The 22,764-nt window shown below is 33.9% G+C and overlaps 1 protein-coding gene across 5 annotated transcripts in view; it reads left to right on the forward strand.

The window, feature by feature from the left end:
• Nucleotides 1–6,612, forward strand: part of LOC128997695 (cerebellar degeneration-related protein 2-like) — a 141,229-nt gene extending 134,617 nt beyond the window's left edge. For all 5 annotated transcript variants that reach the window (XM_054423377.1, XM_054423455.1, XM_054423539.1 and 2 more), the window contains one exon: nt 4,423–6,612. In XM_054423377.1, coding sequence (XP_054279352.1) covers nt 4,423–5,685 — 1,263 coding nt within the window. In that variant the 3' untranslated portion in view covers nt 5,686–6,612. The remainder of the gene's footprint in view (nt 1–4,422) is intronic.
• Nucleotides 6,613–22,764: the final 16,152 nt, after the last annotated feature.

Consider the following 22,764-nt stretch of genomic DNA (forward strand, 5'->3'; position numbering starts at 1 on the left):
GGCTGGAAAGGACCTCAAAGTCCCTTACTTGGGACCTCAAAATATATATTTTTTTTTGGTAAAAAGAAATTTTTCCAATAATTTGTTAGAGTTAGAGAGAAAAATTTTCAAGCTAAGCTTATATTCTCATGATCGCTAAAAGGGTCTGCGAAAAAGGCTCGATCAAAAGTCACGTTTTCACAGCGATCCCGGGTGAAGTATACAAGTCTCTGGGGCCGCAAAAGATGTTCATAATTTCTCCGATACCTCAGAGACGTTTATGATTTCACCGTGACCGTGGGAGACGAAGATGATGTCCCTGAAAACGCGAAAGATGATGGGGATTTTTCCATGATCGTGAGAGACGGTAATGTCTTTGCAATGGCGCAAGATATTCACAATTTTTCTCACACGTAAGAGAATGTCATGATACCTCTGTAATGTGGAAGTTGTTCAAAATTTCGTTATGATTGCAGAAGACATAGAGTACCTAAGTCACTGTGAAAGCCTTTGACTTCTTCACAACCGCAAGAAAACGAAGTTGATGACACCGCAAACGATGTCTGGAACATGTTTACAAATTTTTCATTTGTCTCCGCAATCGCAAAAGAAAATCAAATGTCACTGTGAAATCGTGAACTTCTATGACGTAACAATTTTGTTGTGACCAAGACAAATTTTGGTTATTTTAAATTTAGTTTTATGTTCCTGATTTTGCCACTCTTTCACAAGGCCTGATTATAGTACAATAATAAATATTTTTAAATCAATACTTTCCAAAACAAATTGATTTTCACCTGACCTGATTTTGGCCCAAGGCCTGAAGTCCAACATTTTTTACCTGACCCGAAGTAAACAAGTCTGGCCCACTTACCCCCAATATTATTATTGAAAAATAAAACTGAACTATTTACTAGCTAGTGCCCTAGCCTTCTAGGTCCATTTCCTGATCTGATCGTCGAAAACAATGGGTCATGTTTATCCAGTTAAATCATCATAGAGAAGCCTCTCTTTCGTGAGCCGCCGTGGGCCACATCAATTCTAAGTATGACTCTGTGGTAACCTTCTACTCTATATCAATGGGTTGATAAAACAACCTGGTATGACATAACCTGCCATTTTCTTTAGTTTGCCTCAGATTGACTTTATGTACCTTTTCCTTCAAAATTTTAAGTAAAATTTCTTTTATTCTTAAACCATCTCAACCTGTCTAAGCTGGTTTATGTTTTATACATAAATTCCACCTTTTTTAAACCTTATTGAACTGTTTTTGTGCCATGTAATTTGTTCCTGTACTTTTTGTTAACATGTTCGCTACCACAATAGTACAAAATTTCATTCATATGGACCAGTATATGCGAAGACCGGTTTCTACCCATAGACTGCTCTCGCATATATGCGACGGCTGGTCACATTAAGATGGACTGAAGTCGCATGTTTGCGTTAGTGTCCAATGTTATTAAAAAGTTTATATCTTCGTATCGCTCTGTTTGAAGGCCCTGAATTCCCTGCGGATTCTACAGATTCTACGGATGTCTTTCACATATGTGCATCATATTAGTGACATCATATGATAGTTGGAAAAACTGTTTTATAGTTTGCTACATGCCGGTGGCCTGCATGTGCTGGGCTGTGAACAAAGGGACACCTGGTCTAGATGTATAATATTAAAATGTATACCCCCGTCCGTGGCAATGATGGCAGGGTCAAATATATGTAGCGATATGTAGCGAACGTGTTAAATAGAAATTTTATTTATGGCACTTCATTCCCTCAGTTTGAGAGTTACTTATTATATATCAACTACAATAGTACCCAATCCTAATCATAGTTGAAGAATACTTAATTTAATTTGTATACAGATCAATATTTATTTATTCAACAATTGTTCAACTATTAAAATAATAAATAATAATAAAAATCCGAGGCATGTTTTGTAAGTAAGTACCGTTTAAAATGTCTCTGTTCCAGCGCTGTGATTGGCAATTTTGACATTTGTGCTGTGTATATGCATCTATTGGCAAGCCTGCGCCGGAAATTCGGCAACAATCGGTCATGTTTACATCCGGTTTCGAGCATTCAAAATGGTGTCACCAAATGAGACTGTCGCCGACTGTGAAGTGCACGCTGCAGTTAGATTTTTAAGTGCTAAAGGTGTGAAAGCCATTTAAATTCATCAACAGATTAATGAAGAGTTTAGTGAGAACATTGTGATTGACGGAATGGTACACAAGTGGGTATAAGGGTATTTAAAGACGGCCGCACCAATGTTCATGATGAGCAACGCACTGGGCGGCCGCCGGCCTACTGTGATTACTGATGAATTGGTGCGTTGCTTATCATGAACTCTGGTGCGGCCGTCTTTAAATGCCGTTACCCACTTGGGTACCGTTCCGTCACTCACAAAGTCCTTGCCATACACTTCACTAATCTGTGGATGAATTTCAATGGTTTTCACACCTTTTAGCATTTAAAGATCGAACTTCACAGGCGGCGGCAGTCTCAATTGGCGGCACAATTTCGAATGCTCGAAACCGGATGTAAACACGGCCGATTTGTTGCCTAATTTCCGGCGCAGGCTTGCCAATAGATGCACATACACAGTACAAATGTCAAAAATGCCAATTGCAGTGCTGGAACAGAGAAATTTAAAAACGGTACTTACTTAAAAAACATGCCTCGTAGTAAATACAACTATCGACTGAATATACCCATTTTTTTCAACTTGTGCAGGTATACTATAAACTATACTATGATACATGTACATATACTGCTGTTGCATCGCTTCCCAGCACTGTACATAGTTTATCAACATTCCTGGCCTGATCTGGTTATCTGTTGTTAGGAGGGGGGTAATTTTTGGTGGTGTTTGTGGATGATGGTCTCTCAGCCGAAACTTTTCCTCCTGTTACTCTTCACTGTGATGATTCATATGAAAGACAGTTATATTGTGCCTGCTCTGATGTTGCCGGTCACATTGCCTATGTCAATTCTCAGATGTGTGTTACCCAGAAGTGTCAAATGGCGTTGTGCCTGATGAAGGTTAGTTGACCTCTGATTGGTTTTCACTTCCGCTTTTACACCCTGTAAACACTCCGTAATGTTTTAACATTGGTTTGTTCTGATCTGCTTTCATATTTGTGTGCTGTGAGGGGTGTCACTTGTCATGTCAACCCAGTTTTTGAGTGGTGTGTTTTACTACCTGACCATGTTAGCTTCATCTACCAAATTGTTGATCATCAATTGATTTAAGTCGTTCATTGTGTTAATTTGATTAACTGGGCTTTATATATTGCTAACAGCGACAATTAACTGTGCATTTCTCATATCCATAGTCATCATCATGGAACAACCATTTAACATTTTTTTCATCCATCATTCACAAAAATATCCTGTATTTTGTGGTTGTTTGTTGATATTGTAATATTTATTTACTTAATTATAGTTTTACTTTTGTTTTATTTTTCATTGATTAACTGAACTTAACCATATTACAAAATTTACCATGGCATCTGATACCTACATTTTGTGGTTTATGATTTTAAAATACGCTTTTCAATACAAAATGTGGATGTAAAAAGTGGAAAAGAAGTTTACTATAGTCATAATCAAAACACAATTGGTGAATGTAACCTTTCAGTTGTCAAATAAAGACGCACACTCTAACCCTTATCACACCAGTATCACAAGGCTGAGAAATTTAATTCCTCCGATCATAATCTGCATTAATCAAGCAAGAGTTTCATAAATACAACTCTAAAACACCCCCTATACGTATACTAGGTTTATTTTAACACACATTGTTATGTTGTCTTCAGACACCTCCATGTAGAATGATTTATCAACAGTTTGACCTGTTAGCCCACATGAAAGAGTGAGTTTTAAGTGCATGTAAAGCTCAGTTTGAGATGTATAGGGTGACATTCTTTTCTAGATGGTCATTTGTCTCAGCTGATTTCGCTTCTTTGATTTATGAAGAAGAGTAATAAGACATAACGTAAATATTCTGTGTCTAGTGTAAATGTTGTCGGTATTGAGGATTATAAAACAGAGAATACCGACATAGCTCTGGTGCTCGAATCACACTAGATTTTTAGCTGAAACGTATTTTTTCTTGAATTGTTTACTGATATACCGGGTTAACTATAAGTGGCATAGTCTCTAGTTTATTAGACAGTAAAAGGTGAATCTTTTATTAACACTTGCATCTCTTTCATACTTAACATTCACCTTTCAACATCTATAATGGTCACTAGCTCAAGAGGACCAACTTATAGCTTGATGACAATACAAAATGTTACATTTTAATATGAATAAGGCCTACATTTATTTTTACCACAACTCAGATAAAAATGTAATTGTATTAACAATAACAATGTAATTGTAATTGTATTGTAATTGTAATGTATGTAATTGTATTAGTGTAATTGTAATTGGTTACAGGAGTCGCTGGGAGACAGTTGCCATGGAGATAACCCCTATCGAGATCTGGTGGAGAAATACGAAGCACTACTAAAGGTTCAAAGACATCCAGGGGTGATCAGGCCCCCGCAGACTGTGTCTAGCAACAACTGTCTGTCCCTGCAAGAGGAGCTGCAACTGTCTGGGGACTTCTTCCAGAAGGAGGAGATTGATAGCGAGGGAGAGACACGTGAACTACCAAAGAAAGATCCTGTCAAAATTACACCAAACGGAAAAGCCTTCTCGGCAACCCCAACAGACTTCTCTGAAGCAGAAACATCTTCCTCAGGCTTTTCAGATGAAACTAGCAACAAAGGAACACAGACTGATGCTCATTTCCCCCCGGGTTCGTTCCTCTGTACCATCAGTGATGGAGATGACTGTAGGTTCAGCATATATGATGATGCCAGTCCAGTCGAGAGTAGGTTTAGAAAGACTCCGGAATACCGTCAGTTGTTTAGGGAAATATTTGCTGTCTTGAAAAGAGCTGCAGAAGCTAAAGATGAAGGTGAGAAATTACCATTGCTGGACGATTTCACTCCTGTTGCCGAAGAAGCGCCTAAAGTTCCCCCTGTAACACCAGCAAAAGAAGATTTCCCCTCTAGGATTCCTGACCCAGAAGAAGAAATGTCTCAGTTCACGGAAGACCAGTCTGATATTGTTAGTCTTGATCCCCCTGAGTCTGTAAGCTCTTCTTTCGCAGCCGGCTCTGATCTTCCTTGCGGATCAACACCCAAAGTCAACAGAAATGATGCACCTCTTCCCTGTGATGAAAGTGCTATAATTCAGTCCCCTGAACAAGGCCCATCTTCATCGACTGAAGAAAGGAAAAAGCCCACTAGAGATTATATGGAATGCTTATCATCTGGTGTCGGTCCCAAGAAGAAGTCATCAAAGAAGAAATCTGTCATTACTGTTGAATCAGCCCAAGTACTAGGAATCACAGCAAAAATTGTCCATTCCAGCAAAGTTACCAGAAGAAAGAAGGAAGTAAGGATGAATGAAAGTGTAAATAAAACGGCAGATAGAGTTACTTGGTGTGTCAGCGACAATGATGTAGTAAATAGAGTGAACAGCGAAAAAAGTGAAACACAGAGGCACAGTTCTGCTTGGGACAGCCATTTTACCAAGGCTGCTACACAGGTTGCGACCTTGAAACTGCTGGATAAGTCATATGCGGAAGTATTGCGTCAATCTGGCAGAAAGAAGTCCCACTCCCGGGGACATAACTCTCACAGAAATTAGGTTTAAGGAATTCAAATCATTCCTTGTGTGATTTTAATGACAATATTATTGATTTTACTAAAATTTGAAATTAAGTTTCACAAAATAATAGAATTGACAAAGAAATAAGACTTGGATAATATGACCTCAAAAAGAAAATTTTTGGATGACAATGTTAAAGGCATTTCATCAAGCTCTACTTAAAAAAATTAAAAACTATCTATTCATGCAATTCATAATTTTTTATCCCATTAATTACAAACAACGAGTTGTTAATTAGTGTTAAAACCATAAAAAAGCAAATTTAATTAATGATTAACTAAAGATATCTAAGGTAAAAATATGATAAGCTTATTAATTTACTTATTATATTTTATATACCTTGTCCTTAATATATGTTATAAGAGTACTCCTAAGTCTTATGAAAAATACAGTTACATCTTTAAAGCTTATTGTAAAATACTCCATAATTTATTGATAAAAAGCTATAAATGATAAATGAATGTATCTTGCATACCGTATTGTAATAAATAATTGTTAAATCTCTCTTTCAATATCATTCTTTTTTTACACACTGTGTGTACATTCATTGCATATTTATTTACTTAGTAATACGATAAGTTTTTTTTTAACTTAGTTGCATAATGATAGTATTTTGAAAGGCAGACGCTGATCATGCCAGACTGCCTAATGTGCCATCATTGTATAAGGTTTGTAACTAGTGTATATTCTTCATCGGTTGTCATAGGTTCTTTTATTTTCTAAAGCACATCGATTGTCTATTAGAAAGGCATCGGACCAATCTTCTGGTATAGTAGTTTTACCTTTATACCCTTAGCAGTGTTGTATTATATTTTATAACTTATGTTTTAGTTTTTGTGATATTTTCTGTATATTATTTTATTTCCCATTCTGTTGTGAATAAATTGGATGTAGATTATTTCATAATGGGTTTGTATATCTCTCACCTATGTTCTGTTTGCTATTCACACTTTGTGAACCCTAACAACCTTCATAAAAGAATGGTAACACATACTTTATCACGTTTCCTACCAATCATCGATAGCCAATGCTAGGCTCTTCCATTGAACCCAGTTGGCTGGAGTTTAAACTTAGCATATGAATATGTATACATTAAATATCACTTGCTCCAGCCCCTTTAAAGCCAGCCTCTTTAAATGGAGTGTAAAGAGCGATTAATAAATCCTTGAGTTGTAGAAACGTTTGGTTTGGATGCCAGTACTGGATGCCTGTCAAGAGCTATGAATTAAATGCCATAGAGACATTTTATATACTATTAATTTTAAATTGCTTACTAAATCATAAAAATATAGGAGCATAACAATTTTAATCAAGGAGTTAGTGTATTAATTTTTAAAAATTATCACACATTTTGGCATCAATGAAAGATTTGAAATCTTTCATAACAGATATAGATAAACTCTAATATTGTTTCTGATGCTAGACCAGGGTTCACAATGCTGTACTCGCTTACACTAGTTAAAACCCACCAGTACATGGACATGTGTACCACAAATTGAGCTTAGGTACTAGGGGGTTGAGGGTTGCTTATTAAGAACAAAGAATCCAACAAGCAAGTGTGAAGTGCAGGGGAACAAAAATGGCTATGACAAATTGGTATTACCATTGACTAGGTATATATAGTCAATGGTAATACACAAAATCTGTTTGCAAGTACCACTCACCAGAATAAACACAGGAAGCTTATTCTCTAAATAAATCACCCTACCATGCTAAGTTGAAAAACCCCATTCCTATGATAAAAAAAAATTGTTTCAATGAAAAAATTAATTAAGGTAGTATGTCTGAACTGATTAATATTAATTTTTGATCAGCACTACAAACCACAGGTGCCAGTATGCCTATTGCCTATATTGGGACTAATTAGTCTATATTAATAGTTTCTTTAATGGGGATGGTTGTAAATCAATTGTATAGGGTGCAAGAAATCAGGATACCAAAGGACCTTACTGCAAATGCTTGAAATAGTTGTTTTCTTCTCTTCAGATAATTAATTTATTGTTTATCATTGACAGACAGATCAAAAGTGCAATCTAATTGACTTTCATATTGTAAATTTTTAATTACTTTTCCCACGTAGTATTTGTTTAGAAAATCTAATCTCGTCAATAAATTGGTTGTATTTTGAAACTGACATTACAGAATAAGATTTATCCAATAAGTCTGAATGTGGTTAAGTATAGACTGTAGAACTGACTCGAGGGATGAGACATTGTGGGATCTGCTACAATGGAGGAGATTAAAGCGACTTATTGTTTAAATGTGCTTGTCAGGAAGGGGAAGTGAATCCTTTCATGGATATAATCTAAACGGATGACAAGGATCACAATAAGATCTGTAAAGATCTTTTCAAGCTGTAAATCATTGATGTATACTGAAGTTGACTTTAAAACAGTTCCTTCCCTTTTTGGGTAAAGCATTATAAATTATTTATACAATTAATTAATTATGCATCTATACACTTACAATAAAGCAAACAATGTGTATTGAAAATTTGATTAAAAACTCTTTTTTCAGTGAATTTTTTTGTTCTAGTCCGGTATTGTTTTTCACATTAATTCAGGCTAGACCTAGGGGTTGTGGCATTATCACTTAGATAAAAGCCATTGGTGAATTGGCGGGATTTGAACCCGGGACCTCTTGGACCGAAGTCCCGAGCTCTAACCTAGACTAGCTTGCTCCCCTTTCAGTGCATATTAACTTGTGTAAGCTCTACTTAAAATGCCTGACTTATGGCGAACTTCCAAATAATACCAGAGTAATTTCAATAATTATTTACAATATAGATTTTTTATGAATAAACATTAAAGGAAGAAAGTGGTCCAGTGTGCTCTCTTTTTTATTTAAATATTTTACTTACTGTATAATGTATATAATCTGGATTTTTACTATTACTACCCTAGTCTATTTTAAACTGGTATAATACATAGAAGGATTACTTGTTTGATGTCATTAACATTTTGATAGTACAAATACAAATGATATGCAGTACACTCAACCAAGATTCATTATGTGTAAGAGTAATCTTTTAATGTACAGTTTGTGATTTATTGTTCATGGAATAAGAATAAAATTTGCTTGGTTAAACGTTTCTTTTAAAACGGCTCTAACCAATTTTCCATAATTGTTACAAACGGCCAACGGATAAAGTCAGTTAAACATCAGATAGGAAAATATAACTTTGTTAAAAGGTAATAAAAATGTAATAAAAAAATTAACTGTTGCTTTAACACTGCCTTTAAGGCTGAGAAAATTAAAACACACTAATAGAGTCAGCCATAGGCATGTACTGAGAGGACTTAGGACCTATAGTACTTAGAACTTATTTTTGTACAGCTCTTTTATAGGTATCAGCAATTTCTGACACACGGGCAAGAATGGGAGTAACTAAGATAGAAAAAATTGTAATAACCATTGAACCGTAATTTTTACAGTGTTGCTGGTTGTATAAAATTAGATTTGCCTTACATGACACAACAAATTTTAATTCAGAATAGTTTAAACAGTTTTAGTGAAAATCAGATTATTCCATTATTTATGATTTTTTATTTAAAATAACTATGGTATTAAAAAAAAAATTAAACTCTGGAGGTACAGTACCATTAATTAGTAGGGTGGTACCTACATACCAAATGTAATAAAAATCGGACCACAGGTGTAGTTATTAGCTCTGTTCACACACACTAACAAAGACATCACCTCTAAAGCCACTGTTTTGGGTCCAGGGGGACCCAAAACCAAAACTTCCAAACAAAACTCAAACTCCAAAGTTTTGACAATAACAATACTTTCTTCATACACTAGGTAGCCTATAACTTATGGAGAGAAAGTGATAAAAATGTAATAAAAATAATTGGTGAAATATTTGAGAACAAGTTCATTCAAACAACAAAGTCCTACTTTAATATTATTATTGTTATTGTTTGGGATACAATGAAATTTGAAAAAAATGTTAATCAGTTATACATTTAAGTTTTAATTGATAGCTTTTACAATTAATGACTGAACTGCATTAATATACAAAGACCGGGATTATTACTGAGAAGTGGTAAGGTCGATAAAGGCTCTGTAATTTCTGACCAAGCAGTAAAGAAGGTTTAGGCTGGAGATGTATGGGATCATTGAATGTGTGGTGCTAAATACTGCTTATCTGGGGCAGTTTAGGATGGAAAATCCAATGCTTTTCTGAGTCAATCATGACTTTTTAAGATTTATAATTAATTCAGATCATTGTATTTATAGCTTATGAAACACTAATACTTTTATATTCATTTTTGACTTTTTATGATATATCCATGTTACAATACATGAATTAGTATGTAAATCGGTTATGTACAATAAAGTAATACTTTAGTAGGGCCTAAGTCCTGTTTGTAAACACGATCTTGCAACTCTCTCTGAATTCATTTTTTTGCAGTAAATGGTAAATGCATACATTTTATATACCATAAATAAATTTTTTGGTATAGTCATAGACTATATAATGTGGTGGTTACATAATTTACTTGCATAGATTAAACCACGCTAGATTTTTCATCTTTATGGATCACCTGAAGACAATTTTAATGTTTAGGTCCATCCTGTTCAAAACTAGTTAAACAAAAACTGTAAAATCAAACAGCTAGGCATTGACTCTAAAAAAAGAAAATAACTCTTGATATAACCAACATGAACGATGAACCAGACACAGATAAACAAGCTTTAGTGAGATGGCTATTTGTGTTAGTAAAGTTAGTCTATGATAGGTCGGTTGGATTAGTGAGGTTTTGAACTGTTTATCACTTGAAGGTCATGTCAAACAAGGTCATCACTATCCATGATGACTTGCAATATTGTACAGCATTGCCTTAATTTAGCTAAGAGAAGCATTTTTTTGTATGGAAGAATTTTCGTCCACATATTTATTTGGATTACACCTCTATAAACGTGTTAGGGAACTACATAATATCATCAATGTAAAGTTTAGAATAAAATATCGTCAATTTCAGACGATCAATTTACTCCAACTAAATGCATTAATACTGCAAGTATGAGGCTAGTGTCTAGAACAAGTGACTGGAGGATAACACCAATGAGAAGGCCTAATACTCAATGATAACACTTAGGTATACAATAAAACATTTTTGTTTCTACTCACCCTTTCTGCACTCATTAAGATAAATACCTCTTGAAGATGATAGATACTATACAGTTGCTTCAGTATCTATGCATATCTGAGCGAGTTGATGGCGCAGGCTGTGCTGATAGTTGAGGGAAGGCTTTCATAGCGAGGTTCATCGGTCTTCGTCATGTCGTCAATAGACGTTAAACAGCTTGTGAATGAGATCGCCGAGTCATCAAGAGCTGTAGTGTAGGCAAACATTGAAACTATCAGCTTTCACCAGCAACCTTTGGCTAGGATACATTTTAGTCTAACTATTGTTTATTTTATTTGTTCATTATAATTGATTATATATAGTTAAATCCACTATTGTAAAGGGTTCTAACACCTGCATAACAAAGCCTCTACGTACGGCGGTGCCCCGTAAGTAAGTACATACACTTTAGGAATAACCTTCATAGATCGAACTAAAAACTAAATCTGGAATATTTTTCCAACAACGCCTTGTTAGTGGGTTGCAGTATTTGTAATTGTTCTTCAACTCTTATATCCTTATAAACTATTTAAAACATCTTAATGCAATCCGAGATATATTGGAGATAGCAATCAACCAATTTCGAAACAATAATCATTATTTTTTTTGTTTAACGGCGGCCATTTTCATTTCAGCTGTTAATTCTCTAAGCTTAAAATCTCCACATTAATTTGTTGATGCTCACAGCGTGGGGGTACTACTATTATGAATATCATTACATGAAAAGGTAATGTTAGCAATCTTGCAAGTCACTTAAGTATCGTGTGAAAATAGTACAATTACTCGCCAGTGCTACCCCTACAACCTAAGAACTCATATCTAAACCCTCATGGATAGTTCAATGCTCAATGCTTTTAACAATGGCCCATGTGAAAAAATTGGTAGAAATGAAATGGCAACATGTATATACCTAATTTAATCAGTATACAGTAATCCATCTTTGTAATGCTTGCTCGAACGTAATACGTTATACAATAGTGAATTGAACAATAGTGAACAATAGTGATTTACATCAAGTTAATTATGACACCACTGTAAGTAATATCATCCATAGGGATATAATACAACATTGTTTTCCTTATTTTGAATGATCGAGAGATACAAATTTACAAAAGCTAATGCGAAACCTTGAGGTGTCGCACTATAATTGACTACTGTAGTTGTATTGTAGGCTTATCCTTGAGTTTACCGAAAAGCGGATTTCGTATTGAAAAGTGAGCTTAATGATCCGTGAGGACTCGTTTAAACTAATGCGTCTGTGGAGTAAAGCTAAAATGAGTTTTAAAAGTGGAACCCGACAACGGTGTCAACATTAGCTTAACTTGCGTGGTTAATTTGTTGTTTTTTCATTCGATGTTTGTATATTCTTTTTGCAATGCAGATTGAAAATACGATGTCATAATTCGTATTTTAAGTGTATATAGAGTAATTTAGATATAGTCCTCCAGTAACTGATATAACAGAGTTCGTTTATAACACGGATGGGAAAATGCATGTCAAATACTTCACTTTTTTAAATTATGGAATAGCCTACTTATTATGATTACATCACATTTAATAACCTAAAGGTCCCGTGTACGCATAGGCCTACGTAAAGTTAGCTTATGTCTGGATAAATGTGAACCCTCTAAATCAGCTTTTAACACCCCGCTTATCTAAATTAGTCCCTCGTGCGTGAAACTGGACAATCCTCTGCTTTCTGATTCTAATCCTCGAATTCAATCTGTTGAATCGGACCGTTTTAAATATGGTCTCAATGGTTCAAGAGATTTACTTCCGTAGGATCACTTTTAAAAAGTAATTATTAGTACCAGTACTTTTCCTTGCCTGTAGTACTTCTACACCACTGAGTCGGGGTCAATAACTACCCAAGATATAATGGGGACGCTGTTGTGCGTTGTGTTGGAGTGTTGTGTTACATAATACTAGATGTTTTAGCCAGACTCAAAATAAAATTTGGCATATTCTTAACACAACACACGTCGACGATAAGGTCCGGTATGGTTAGTAGTTTGATTGATATGCTAGCTTTGCTATGCTTGATCGATATACATACAGTGCAACAGGAAAGATTTATTGCAAACTTAGGAACAGGGAATTGTTCGCATTGTAAGTTAGTAGAGGAATAACAGCTTTTACAATACTTTTTGACAGCAAGCTAAGAATTTTGAATAATATAGTCAAAGATAATAGCTAAGTATTTACCAAATATTTAATGGATAAATATTAAAAAATTGATCCAACATCACAATATCTATTGCTTTTTCCCTCAAAGGGCACATCAAATAAATAACATTTTCCAAATACAGTTATTCATGAAAACACAAAGGTTGGTAAAATAGTTTCACTAATAACCAAGTAAATAAATAAATATATAAATAGTAACACGCAATAAATATTCCAATAAATATTACATTAATAAATATCACCATAGAATAACGGTAGGTTAACAATAACTATCTGCAGTGATAGCTGAGCCAACATTCAGAAACAGTTTTTAAACATGCATTGACAGAAAAAAAGCAAAATTTAAATTTAAAATCAGCCTTTTAAGGGGAATTTGAGTCAAGAGGTGGGAAGGGCAGCTGTATGTGTTGCCTGCGGTCTTTTTAGTTTTTTCGTTCTCCAATATTTCAAAGAATATTTAAAAAATCTTTGTGGTTTGACATATTTTTTTCTTTCGATTTATTGAATAAATTGATAAAGAGTAAATAATGATGAGGATGGAAGTGAAGTTACATCAAGCATGCAATAAACTGTCAGTAAATAACTTAGTACTTTTATCATAACTGAAAAAGCCTTGTATAGGTGATATATAGTTCGAATGGCTTTAACGTTTAGTAAAGCTCATTATATCATTGTTAGGGAAAGTGATTACTCTACTGATACCGAGGAACTACTGAATTACCGTCTGATGGGGGGGGGGGGGGGGAGAAGAGTGCAGACTCAAGATTTGACATTACCCCACCTTAACAAGGCAAAGCCTACGTCTGCGTTTGGAATTTGACAAAACCTATTGTATTAGACTGACGACGAGAGAAATGCTCCTTTTGTTGAGCAATACTGGGTGGAAAATTATTCCAGTGTGAGAGGTGCTGATAAGCATGCGACAGGCGCGATTCATGGCTTTAAATCAGCGTACCATTTATAAATATAATTCTCACTACTTTGGACTGCAGCTTTTACGATATATCTGTTATGTCTAATTAACCACACTGCAAAACTAGTAACTATTTTTATTTTTATTTCTTAAATCGTTGTAGATAACTTAATAACTAGATAAATGACATAATCATAGTGGTATGTGCATTTATTTTTTTTTTAACTTAGGAAGCACTTTAAATACCTATTAGCATTTTTTTGAAAACTTGTTAGTGTTATGACGTTCACAATTAATTGAAAATAATAGGTTTTTGATTCGACTGTTTTTTTAAGTACTCTGACTCAAAACTTTCAGGCTGCTGAAAGTTGAAAAAATAGATTTGGTTAATCTCAAACCCAGACAGTATAAAAAAGTGTCATGTCAATTATTTTGTAACTCTATTATACTCGTGTGACTATGTGCATCTTCTATAGTAAAATGTCCTCGTAGAAAAGGCATACTAAATTATAAAAAAGGTTAAACCTGAGTAAAAAGGTTTAATAAGGGTAATATTAGACTTTTTTTTTATATTAAACGTTAATTGTTAGTTAGCATTATTATAGTTACTAATACAGTATTGAAAAATACAACAAAATTAATGCAAGTTTAAACGATAATTATGAAGAACGCAAGACCAAAGTAAGCGTTATTAATGGGTAGAGTTATCAGGGCCAAACAGGCCAGTTTAAATTACAGGGATTATTATTGAATTAACCCCCTTCAAGCACCTTACTGAAAAATTGTTATTGAATAAAACCTCATCAAGCACCTTACTGAATGATTGTTATTAAATTGAACCTCTTCAAGTAATGATTGTTATTGAATTGAACCTCTTCAAGTACCTTACTGAATGATTGTTATTTAATTAAACCTCTTCAAGTACCTTACTGAATGATTGTTATTGAATTGAACCTCTTCAAGTAATGATTGTTATTGAATTGAACCTCTTCAAGTACCTTACTGAATGATTGGTATTTAATTAAACCTCTTCAAGTACCTTACTGAATGATTGTTATTTAATTATACCTCTTCAAGCACCTTACTGAATGATCGTTATTGAATTGAACCTCTTCAAGCACCTTACTGAATGATTGTTATTTAATTAAACCTCTTCTTCAAGGACCTTACTGAATGATTGTTATTGAATAAAACCTCATCAAGGACCTTACTGAATGATTGTTATTGAATTGAACCTCTTCAAGCACCTTACTGAATAATTGTTATTGAATAAATCCTCATCAAGCACCTTAATGATTGTTATTGAATTAAACCTCTTCAAATTGAATTTAACCTCTTCAAGCAATGATTGTTATTGAATTGAACCTCTTCAAGCACCTTACTCGATGATTGTTATTTAATTATACCTCTTCAAGCACCTTACTGAATGTTATTTAATTAAACCTCTTCAAGGACCTTACTGAATGATTGTTATTGAATTGAACCTCTTCAAGCACCTTACTCAATGATTGTTATTTAATTAAACCTCTTCAAGCACATTACTGAATTATTGTTATTGAATTGAACCTCTTCAAGCACCTTACTCAATGATTGTTATTTAATTAAACCTCTTCAAGCACATTACTGAATTATTGTTATTGTATTGAACCTCTTCAAACACCTTACTCAATGATTGTTACTGAATTGAACCTCTTCAAGCACCTTACTCAATGATTGTTATTTAATTAAACCTCTTCAAGCACCTTACTGAATGATTGTTATTGACTTTCTCATTTTGTTTACTTCAATTTGAGTTAATTACGTATTTGTACTAAGATCATTTTTCGAATATTGAAAACCCAGGATGTATGATCTTAAATATAGAACACTTTAATATTAACTAATCACTATTTAATTACAAACTAGTGTACATGTTGCTCGAAATCGAGCAATCGCAAAGAAGTAAAGGAGTTATTTAAAAACAAATAACTTATTTACAAACAAATATAAGTCATAAATTCCGATGAGTTTAAATAAAAGAGTCAACTCAAAGATTTTTCAAAAGCTGATCTGGCTTTTACTGTATTATACAAATGTTTCCCACTTATTTCCGCAATAGGTTGTCCATGTTGGTCTTTGTCAATGATAATGTAGTCTGAATGGTATCACACATTGTCGCCAGTACATTTACAAATTTCAGTCTTTATGTTAATAGCACCAAATAACCATTAACTTCCTGATTTACCTTATTAAAACCTGCTTGCGTATCAAATAAGTACAAGTAAACCTGTGCGTCTCAATGCCCCGCAAAATAACATATGAATTTAGAAAACAAGTTCATCGTATTATATATTGACTCGACGACGAAAATTAAACAGTAATAATAAAGCCTTGGAAGGGAAGCAGTCCAGCCATTTTCTAGCTGTATGTGTATTACATTTAGTAAATTAATAAGTGTTCAAGTTCAAGTATGTTATAGGCAGCGAGCAAGGTTATAGGGTAGTTATTTTTTAAATATTTGTAAAACACATTTAACAAAACATTTTATCATATCAAACCAATAGGCCTATGTAGCATATTTTGAGGGTCATAAAAATGCTGCTTGAAGAAAACACACTTTTACAAATAAACACTAAAAAACAATATTTTTATCACAAAAGCACTTCCATGAATACTACGATTTTACCCTTAAAGTTACCTTCAGGAAGATTACCCTGGTCAGAGTATGCATAACGAATATGCGTATCCTATTAAAATACATCTTTTAATAGGATACGCATATTCGTTATGGAAAACTCTGACCAGGGTAATCTTCCTGAAGGTAAATGCTTACCTGAAGGTTTAAGGCCTTACTTAAAACAACATATAATATATAGTTGCTCATGAATGAAATTGGTCTGGGTAAGAACTAAGAACAGTGCTGCAAATGCCAAAGGTAACAGAAATTAGCATCTTTCCATTTTAAAAGGTAAGTTTGTTTCAGACGGGTAAATTGTTATCCTCGAAATCAAAATATGTCCCCACTCACTTGTTCCAGTTAAGACTTTACATTCTATTAAGTTGTTAACCATTCTGATCACATGAAGCCTTGTGCCATTAATAAGGCCCTTTTTGATGTATTAATATTCCTCATCAATAAAACCACTGCCCCCTTTTATTAGTCTAATCTGTGTCTTGGCAATCCACTGACCTCTATATTTAAAAACTCAGTTGGATTTTCTAGATGGGTGTCTCCGCCTTCGTCTGTTTTCAAGGACCAACTCTTCTTCCCCTTGGTATACTGACAATTAATTACCTGACTTGTCAAGTTCATGTAGTAATTCATTAATACTGTTAGTTTATAAAGAAAATTAGATAAAAGTTACTTGGCTTGGTGCTTTCATAACTGCAAACTCAAAATACACCCACAAGTAAAAAAGAATCAAGATAGTTAAAAAAAAAAAAAAAAAAAAAAAAAAAAAACTATGTTTGTGTAATAGGGAACATTATTCACATGAAGTAGATGATTTGTTTGATTTGTCCATCAGCTGTTTAGTTTCAAATGAATTAATAATGTCAACGATTTGTGATTTAAATACATAAATTATTATAGTAAAGTTTTCTAAATCATGGTAACTTATTCTCCACTAAATTTTACTATTCCCAGCATTAAAATAAAGTAGTAAGATCCATTATGGGTAAACTTTAAGGTACACAATCCTTGATTGAAATGTAGTAGGTATACATTAAGAGTCATAATACACAGCAATTATTATGTAGTAGACTTTGACTATTTTCAAGTAAAAAACATATGTTTCTGTAAATAAAAACTATCTCCCATGTTATCCTTATGGAGAAATACGAAACTTTAAAGGGCTCCAGGGCCTCAATATCTCATTATTTCCCTAAAAAGAAAGTTTCCTGCACAACTTCACGTTACGCTCTTTCCAATGACACCAAAAACATGTCAATCGGTTCAGTAGTTTCGGAGGAGTAATTGTCACAAAAAATCTGCTTGCGTATTAAATAAGTACGAGAGGTCGTCCAGTGGTCGAAACTCGACCAAAAATACGTAATGTACTCACTTATCTATTTTCACCCCACACTGTAAATAAAACATGTGATTTGAGTTTCTTCCATTTGTTTTGGTTTTCTGTTTATATTTCGTTGTTATTTTCGTTACCAGCATGGCAACGCATAAGATCCATGTTAATATTTTCAAATTTTTAAACTCATTTTTTGTGCTTATCTTTGAGCCTATTTAAATTTATAAAGGGATTCTGCACACCTACAGGAAAATAGTTTTCTAACGGTATGCGTAGATTTTCCCTACGATGAACACGAGCTGAGAAAAAAGGTTTTAAAGAAACATGCTTGCCTATTAATATATAGATAGATAGATGATCATATTTTTTATCTCGTACAAGCCATTTTTTAAGCGGAAGTAAAAAATAGACAACGAGGTCCTGCAATATAATATTGGCACATTCTCAGGACTAAATATTGATTCCGTCTCAGGTTCAGAGGTAAATATTTTAAATAAACAAAATGGGGATAGAAGGCTTAGTATCGACTTAATCAACCACTTCTAACTGATATTTTTGTATGCTCTTTAACTTTTGTTCGAACATAATTTCTGTTTTTCCAACGGTTAGTGAAATATGGTCGAAATCGTAAAATTGAAATTCGGCCACCATTTTCCAAGATGGTGGTTATAGCACGGATGTTATTTTTTAATATGTTTTAACTGGGTACTAGTACTACACATATGCAAAGATTCCTCATTTAGGGAATTATTCCCCCTTAAAACCCTGACTGGAATAACGCACCAGGCTGATCGGACTACGGGGACGAGGTTCCATGGGGGTACTGTATTATAGAATAAAAATTTGTTTTCCCCTTTTTTGACCCTCAAAACAATAGCTTTTGCAATTTCACTCCAAATCATTTTTTAACTAAAAAAATGTATATTGAAGCGTGATTGTACTCCTAATGATTACAAAGAAAATTCTATAAAAATGTAAATTTAAAACTACCATATTATTTTTATAGAGTATTAGTAAACTGTTATCGTTATCCATAAAGGATACATTCTGATAACATTGGGTAAACCTACTTATTTAATCCTCAGCTATTTGTACTTAAATTGCAAACTACAATTGTCAAAACAAGACAATCCATTATATTTAGACTTATTTTTCACCAATTCCATAATGCTAGTTCCAAATCACAATAATTTGTTATTTACCGATTTAATGGAACAATAGGATCTAATTTCCTTAAATCTTTTCAGACGATTTGCTTTCGATTAAGGAATTAAGAGGAACAATGTTTTTGAGTGGTCTACTCGTATTCTTACTTAAGATTTATGGGTTTTGGGGGTTAAAGGCGTTAGGTACTTAATAGACTTTTGCTTTATTTTGCCGTTTCTAAAGCCAATGCTCAGCCACGTGCTTTGGGGACTTTCCGACTCTGAACATCAACGGAGACCAATAACGGAAGAATGGAAAGTGAATCGCTAATTTGTCAGTTGTCTACTAAACTAGTGTCGTTATCCTCGCCGGGTAAACAACTATCTTACTCCATCGTTATCTTGTGCCTGGTGTTCATACCACAGCGGTGAACTTCGGCTGTGCCCAAGTAGAGCGAGTTTTACGCACAGCTAGTAATCAGGTAAGTTAGGCTTATTGTTAAGTATTTTAATAGCGATTGAGATAGAAATCCAGACAAAAAATTGATACTCTAACTTAAACAGCAGTCCCATGTTTTAAAGTTCCCCAATTTCACCTTCTATTAGATTAAAATATTTTAGTTGGTAAAATTACGTAAGAATATTGTGACAAACACAAAGATTGTTATAAGTTTATAAACTGCATTACAACTGAGATGTCTGTACAAGCATTTGTTTATGTCACTAGTTTTGTTTTTACGATATTGACGACGAATTTAATGCGCCTGAATTAGGATTTTAATAGTGTAAATAATAATGAATCCAGGTCAAGATATCTTTAAAAGGTCTCTTCATCATGCTTGTAAAATGCTACACTTTATTTGATTTAATTATAACAATAATAAAAATATCGTTTTATTTTTTAACCATGTTTACGATTAAATGTGAGGTATTGTAAGTTAACCATCACACATTATAAGTCATTGAAGAGACATCAAGTAGGCTTTCGCAATTAAATACAATGGTAAAGTATGTAGTGGTAGCCTATCTAAAAAAATATTAACTAATACAAACTATATCCATCCACAAACAAACTTCCGATATTAAAATTATTACAAGGCATTTAAACGTCACTGTTAACCTAATTTTTAAGCCATAACAATCAACACCTGTACAGTTTAACTTTAACGTCCCTCAACATTATTTGCCCGAGTTATCTAAGCTAGGTATTTACTGTCACACGTAATGATCAGCTGTGTGTGAGATGCTGACGTTGATGAGGTGATGATACAAACTCACTGAGGCGCGAACCATCAATCGTGGCCAACTTTGAATCATTAGACGTTCGTGCACGATGCAAGCTATTGGTTGACTTGAGCTCAAGTAATTACTAAATAGCAGTTTACTTATGTATTGGTTTACAATAATGAGAAATGAAAAGGACAAATCAAGTAAGATGGTGCTTCTACACAGTCTGTGCTGCAATAACGTGCAAAAGCTACATATATGTTCAGATGTAATAATTGCATCAATTAGAGACAAGTTGAATGATTTATTTTGTTATTGTGCTTGTAAATCCATACATACCCTGGCATCATCTAAGACCCTTAAGGTCTACTATACTGACTGGATATTTAAAATAATTTAAACACCACGAATGTCTGAAACAGCGTCTTTAATTGGCAGTATTTGTGTGTTCAAACAGATCCATTTTAATACTTAACGAAACAGTAAACAACAGACGTTGTTGTGTCTTTGATAATCAAAAGCTTTGCAAAAAGGCACACGGCCTTTTCGCACACCCTTTTCTTATACAGTAGTATGATGTGAAATTTTCAATATTTTCCAACTTTTTAAAATTGGATAAAAGGGTATCTCCCTACAAAGTACAGTGACGAGGCTGATGAAAACCCCAAATAATTGCTATGAATGTAATAGTAGTTTGCATTTTTTGGTAACTGAGTTTTTTCTCAGCAACCAATAAATTATTGGAAAACGACTATAATTTTAAAATTTCATGTTGGCATTTTCCGTAATTTTTTACTTGAATTCAATTTGGTATTTTTTAAACTCCGTGGATAGGTTAATTGGACCTAATTGTAATCAGATTTTTTCCTACTATCAGGTATGTCGGTCATTCCGTCATCTATATTTTAATAGGCAAGCATGTTTCTTTAAAATCTTTTTTCTCAGCCTGTTTGCATCGCAGGGAAAATCTACGCATACTGTTAGAAAGATTTATGTTCCTAGAAGTGCAGAATCCCTTTAAAAATTAAAATAGGCTCAAATATAAGCACAAAAAATGGATTTGAAATTAAAAAAAATTAACATGGGCTTTATGGGTTGTCATGCTGGTGCCGAGATAACAACGAAATATAAACAGAAAATCAAAACAAATGGAAGAAATTACAATCACATGTTTTATTTACAGTGTGGGGTGAAAATAGAGAAGCCTGATGCTTGTACCTTTAAATTCCATCCCCATTGTCATCAGTTTTTTAATTAAATTCTAAGTAGTTGATGTGAGCCGCCAACAGATTGCGCTGATCCAAATGACTAATTTCTGTCAAATAAACTATGGTTTTTTTACCAAGTCAACTTTATGGATTGACTTACTGTGAGGTATAGCAACTGTTATGACCCATCAACTTTGTCAGCAACAATAAATAAGGTAGAAAATAGAAATTAAGACACTCATTTGGTGACTGGCTCATACAACTACATGTTTTTTAATAAAAAAATGGCGACAGCTGGTCTATATAGATGGAATGTCTACTTCAGTATCCAATAGTCAATACGTGTACATTACATGTTTTTGGTCGAGCTTTCGACCACTGGACGACCGCTAGTAACTATAAATATTAAGCGTAAAAGTAAATATTAAGTCCAAGTTAATGTATATCTCTTGTCTATTAAATTATAACTCATGTGTTACCCTGTTTGCTACTTTGAAATGTCTTTCTTTTGCACATTGCCTATCATGCTCATTCGTGTTACCATCACATACAGTAGTTAAATTCGAAATGGTTAATTATTCTTTATTTATGTTCTTGTTCTTTATTATGTAATGTTTATTTTGTCATTTTACTGTTGTTTACTCAAGTTGTTGTTTCCAGCTATTACACATTCTACCATAAGAAGTAAATGTATGCATTATTGCAATTTGAGTTGTCCATTGGAAATAAATGGATGATTGAGGTTAATACAATTTTATCACACATTTTGTTTTACCCCGAACCTGCCAGGTAATCTCTCAGACTTCGTTTAAGAGGCAACTGAAAAAACTGAGTTTTTTAGCATTGTTATAGGTCTTTGCACCACGTTATTACGTTGGACCTATGGTCATATACAGACAGTTATGTAAACTGAGTTTTGTAGCATTGTTATAGGTCTTTGCACCATGTTATTACGTTGGACCTATGGTCATATACAGACAGTTATGTAAACTGAGTTTTGTAGCATTGTTATAGGTCTTTGCACCACGTTATTACGTTGGACCTATGGTCATATACAGACAGTTATGTAAACTGAGTTTTGTTTCCCGGTTTAGTTCTGTCCTCTGACCTTGGTGGGCCAGTCGACATTCCGAATATCCAGGTCCAGGTCCAGGTCCAGGTCCAGGTCCAGGGTCCAGCGTGTCCCCTCGTCTGCCTACAACTACTAGTAGGGACCTCAGGGACGACGTCTCCACAGCG

Source organism: Macrosteles quadrilineatus, unplaced genomic scaffold (assembly GCF_028750875.1).
Source record: "Macrosteles quadrilineatus isolate MER2022 unplaced genomic scaffold, UCM_ALF_1.0 Scaffold_1__1_contigs__length_201487025, whole genome shotgun sequence".
Lineage (NCBI taxonomy): Eukaryota > Metazoa > Arthropoda > Insecta > Hemiptera > Cicadellidae > Macrosteles > Macrosteles quadrilineatus.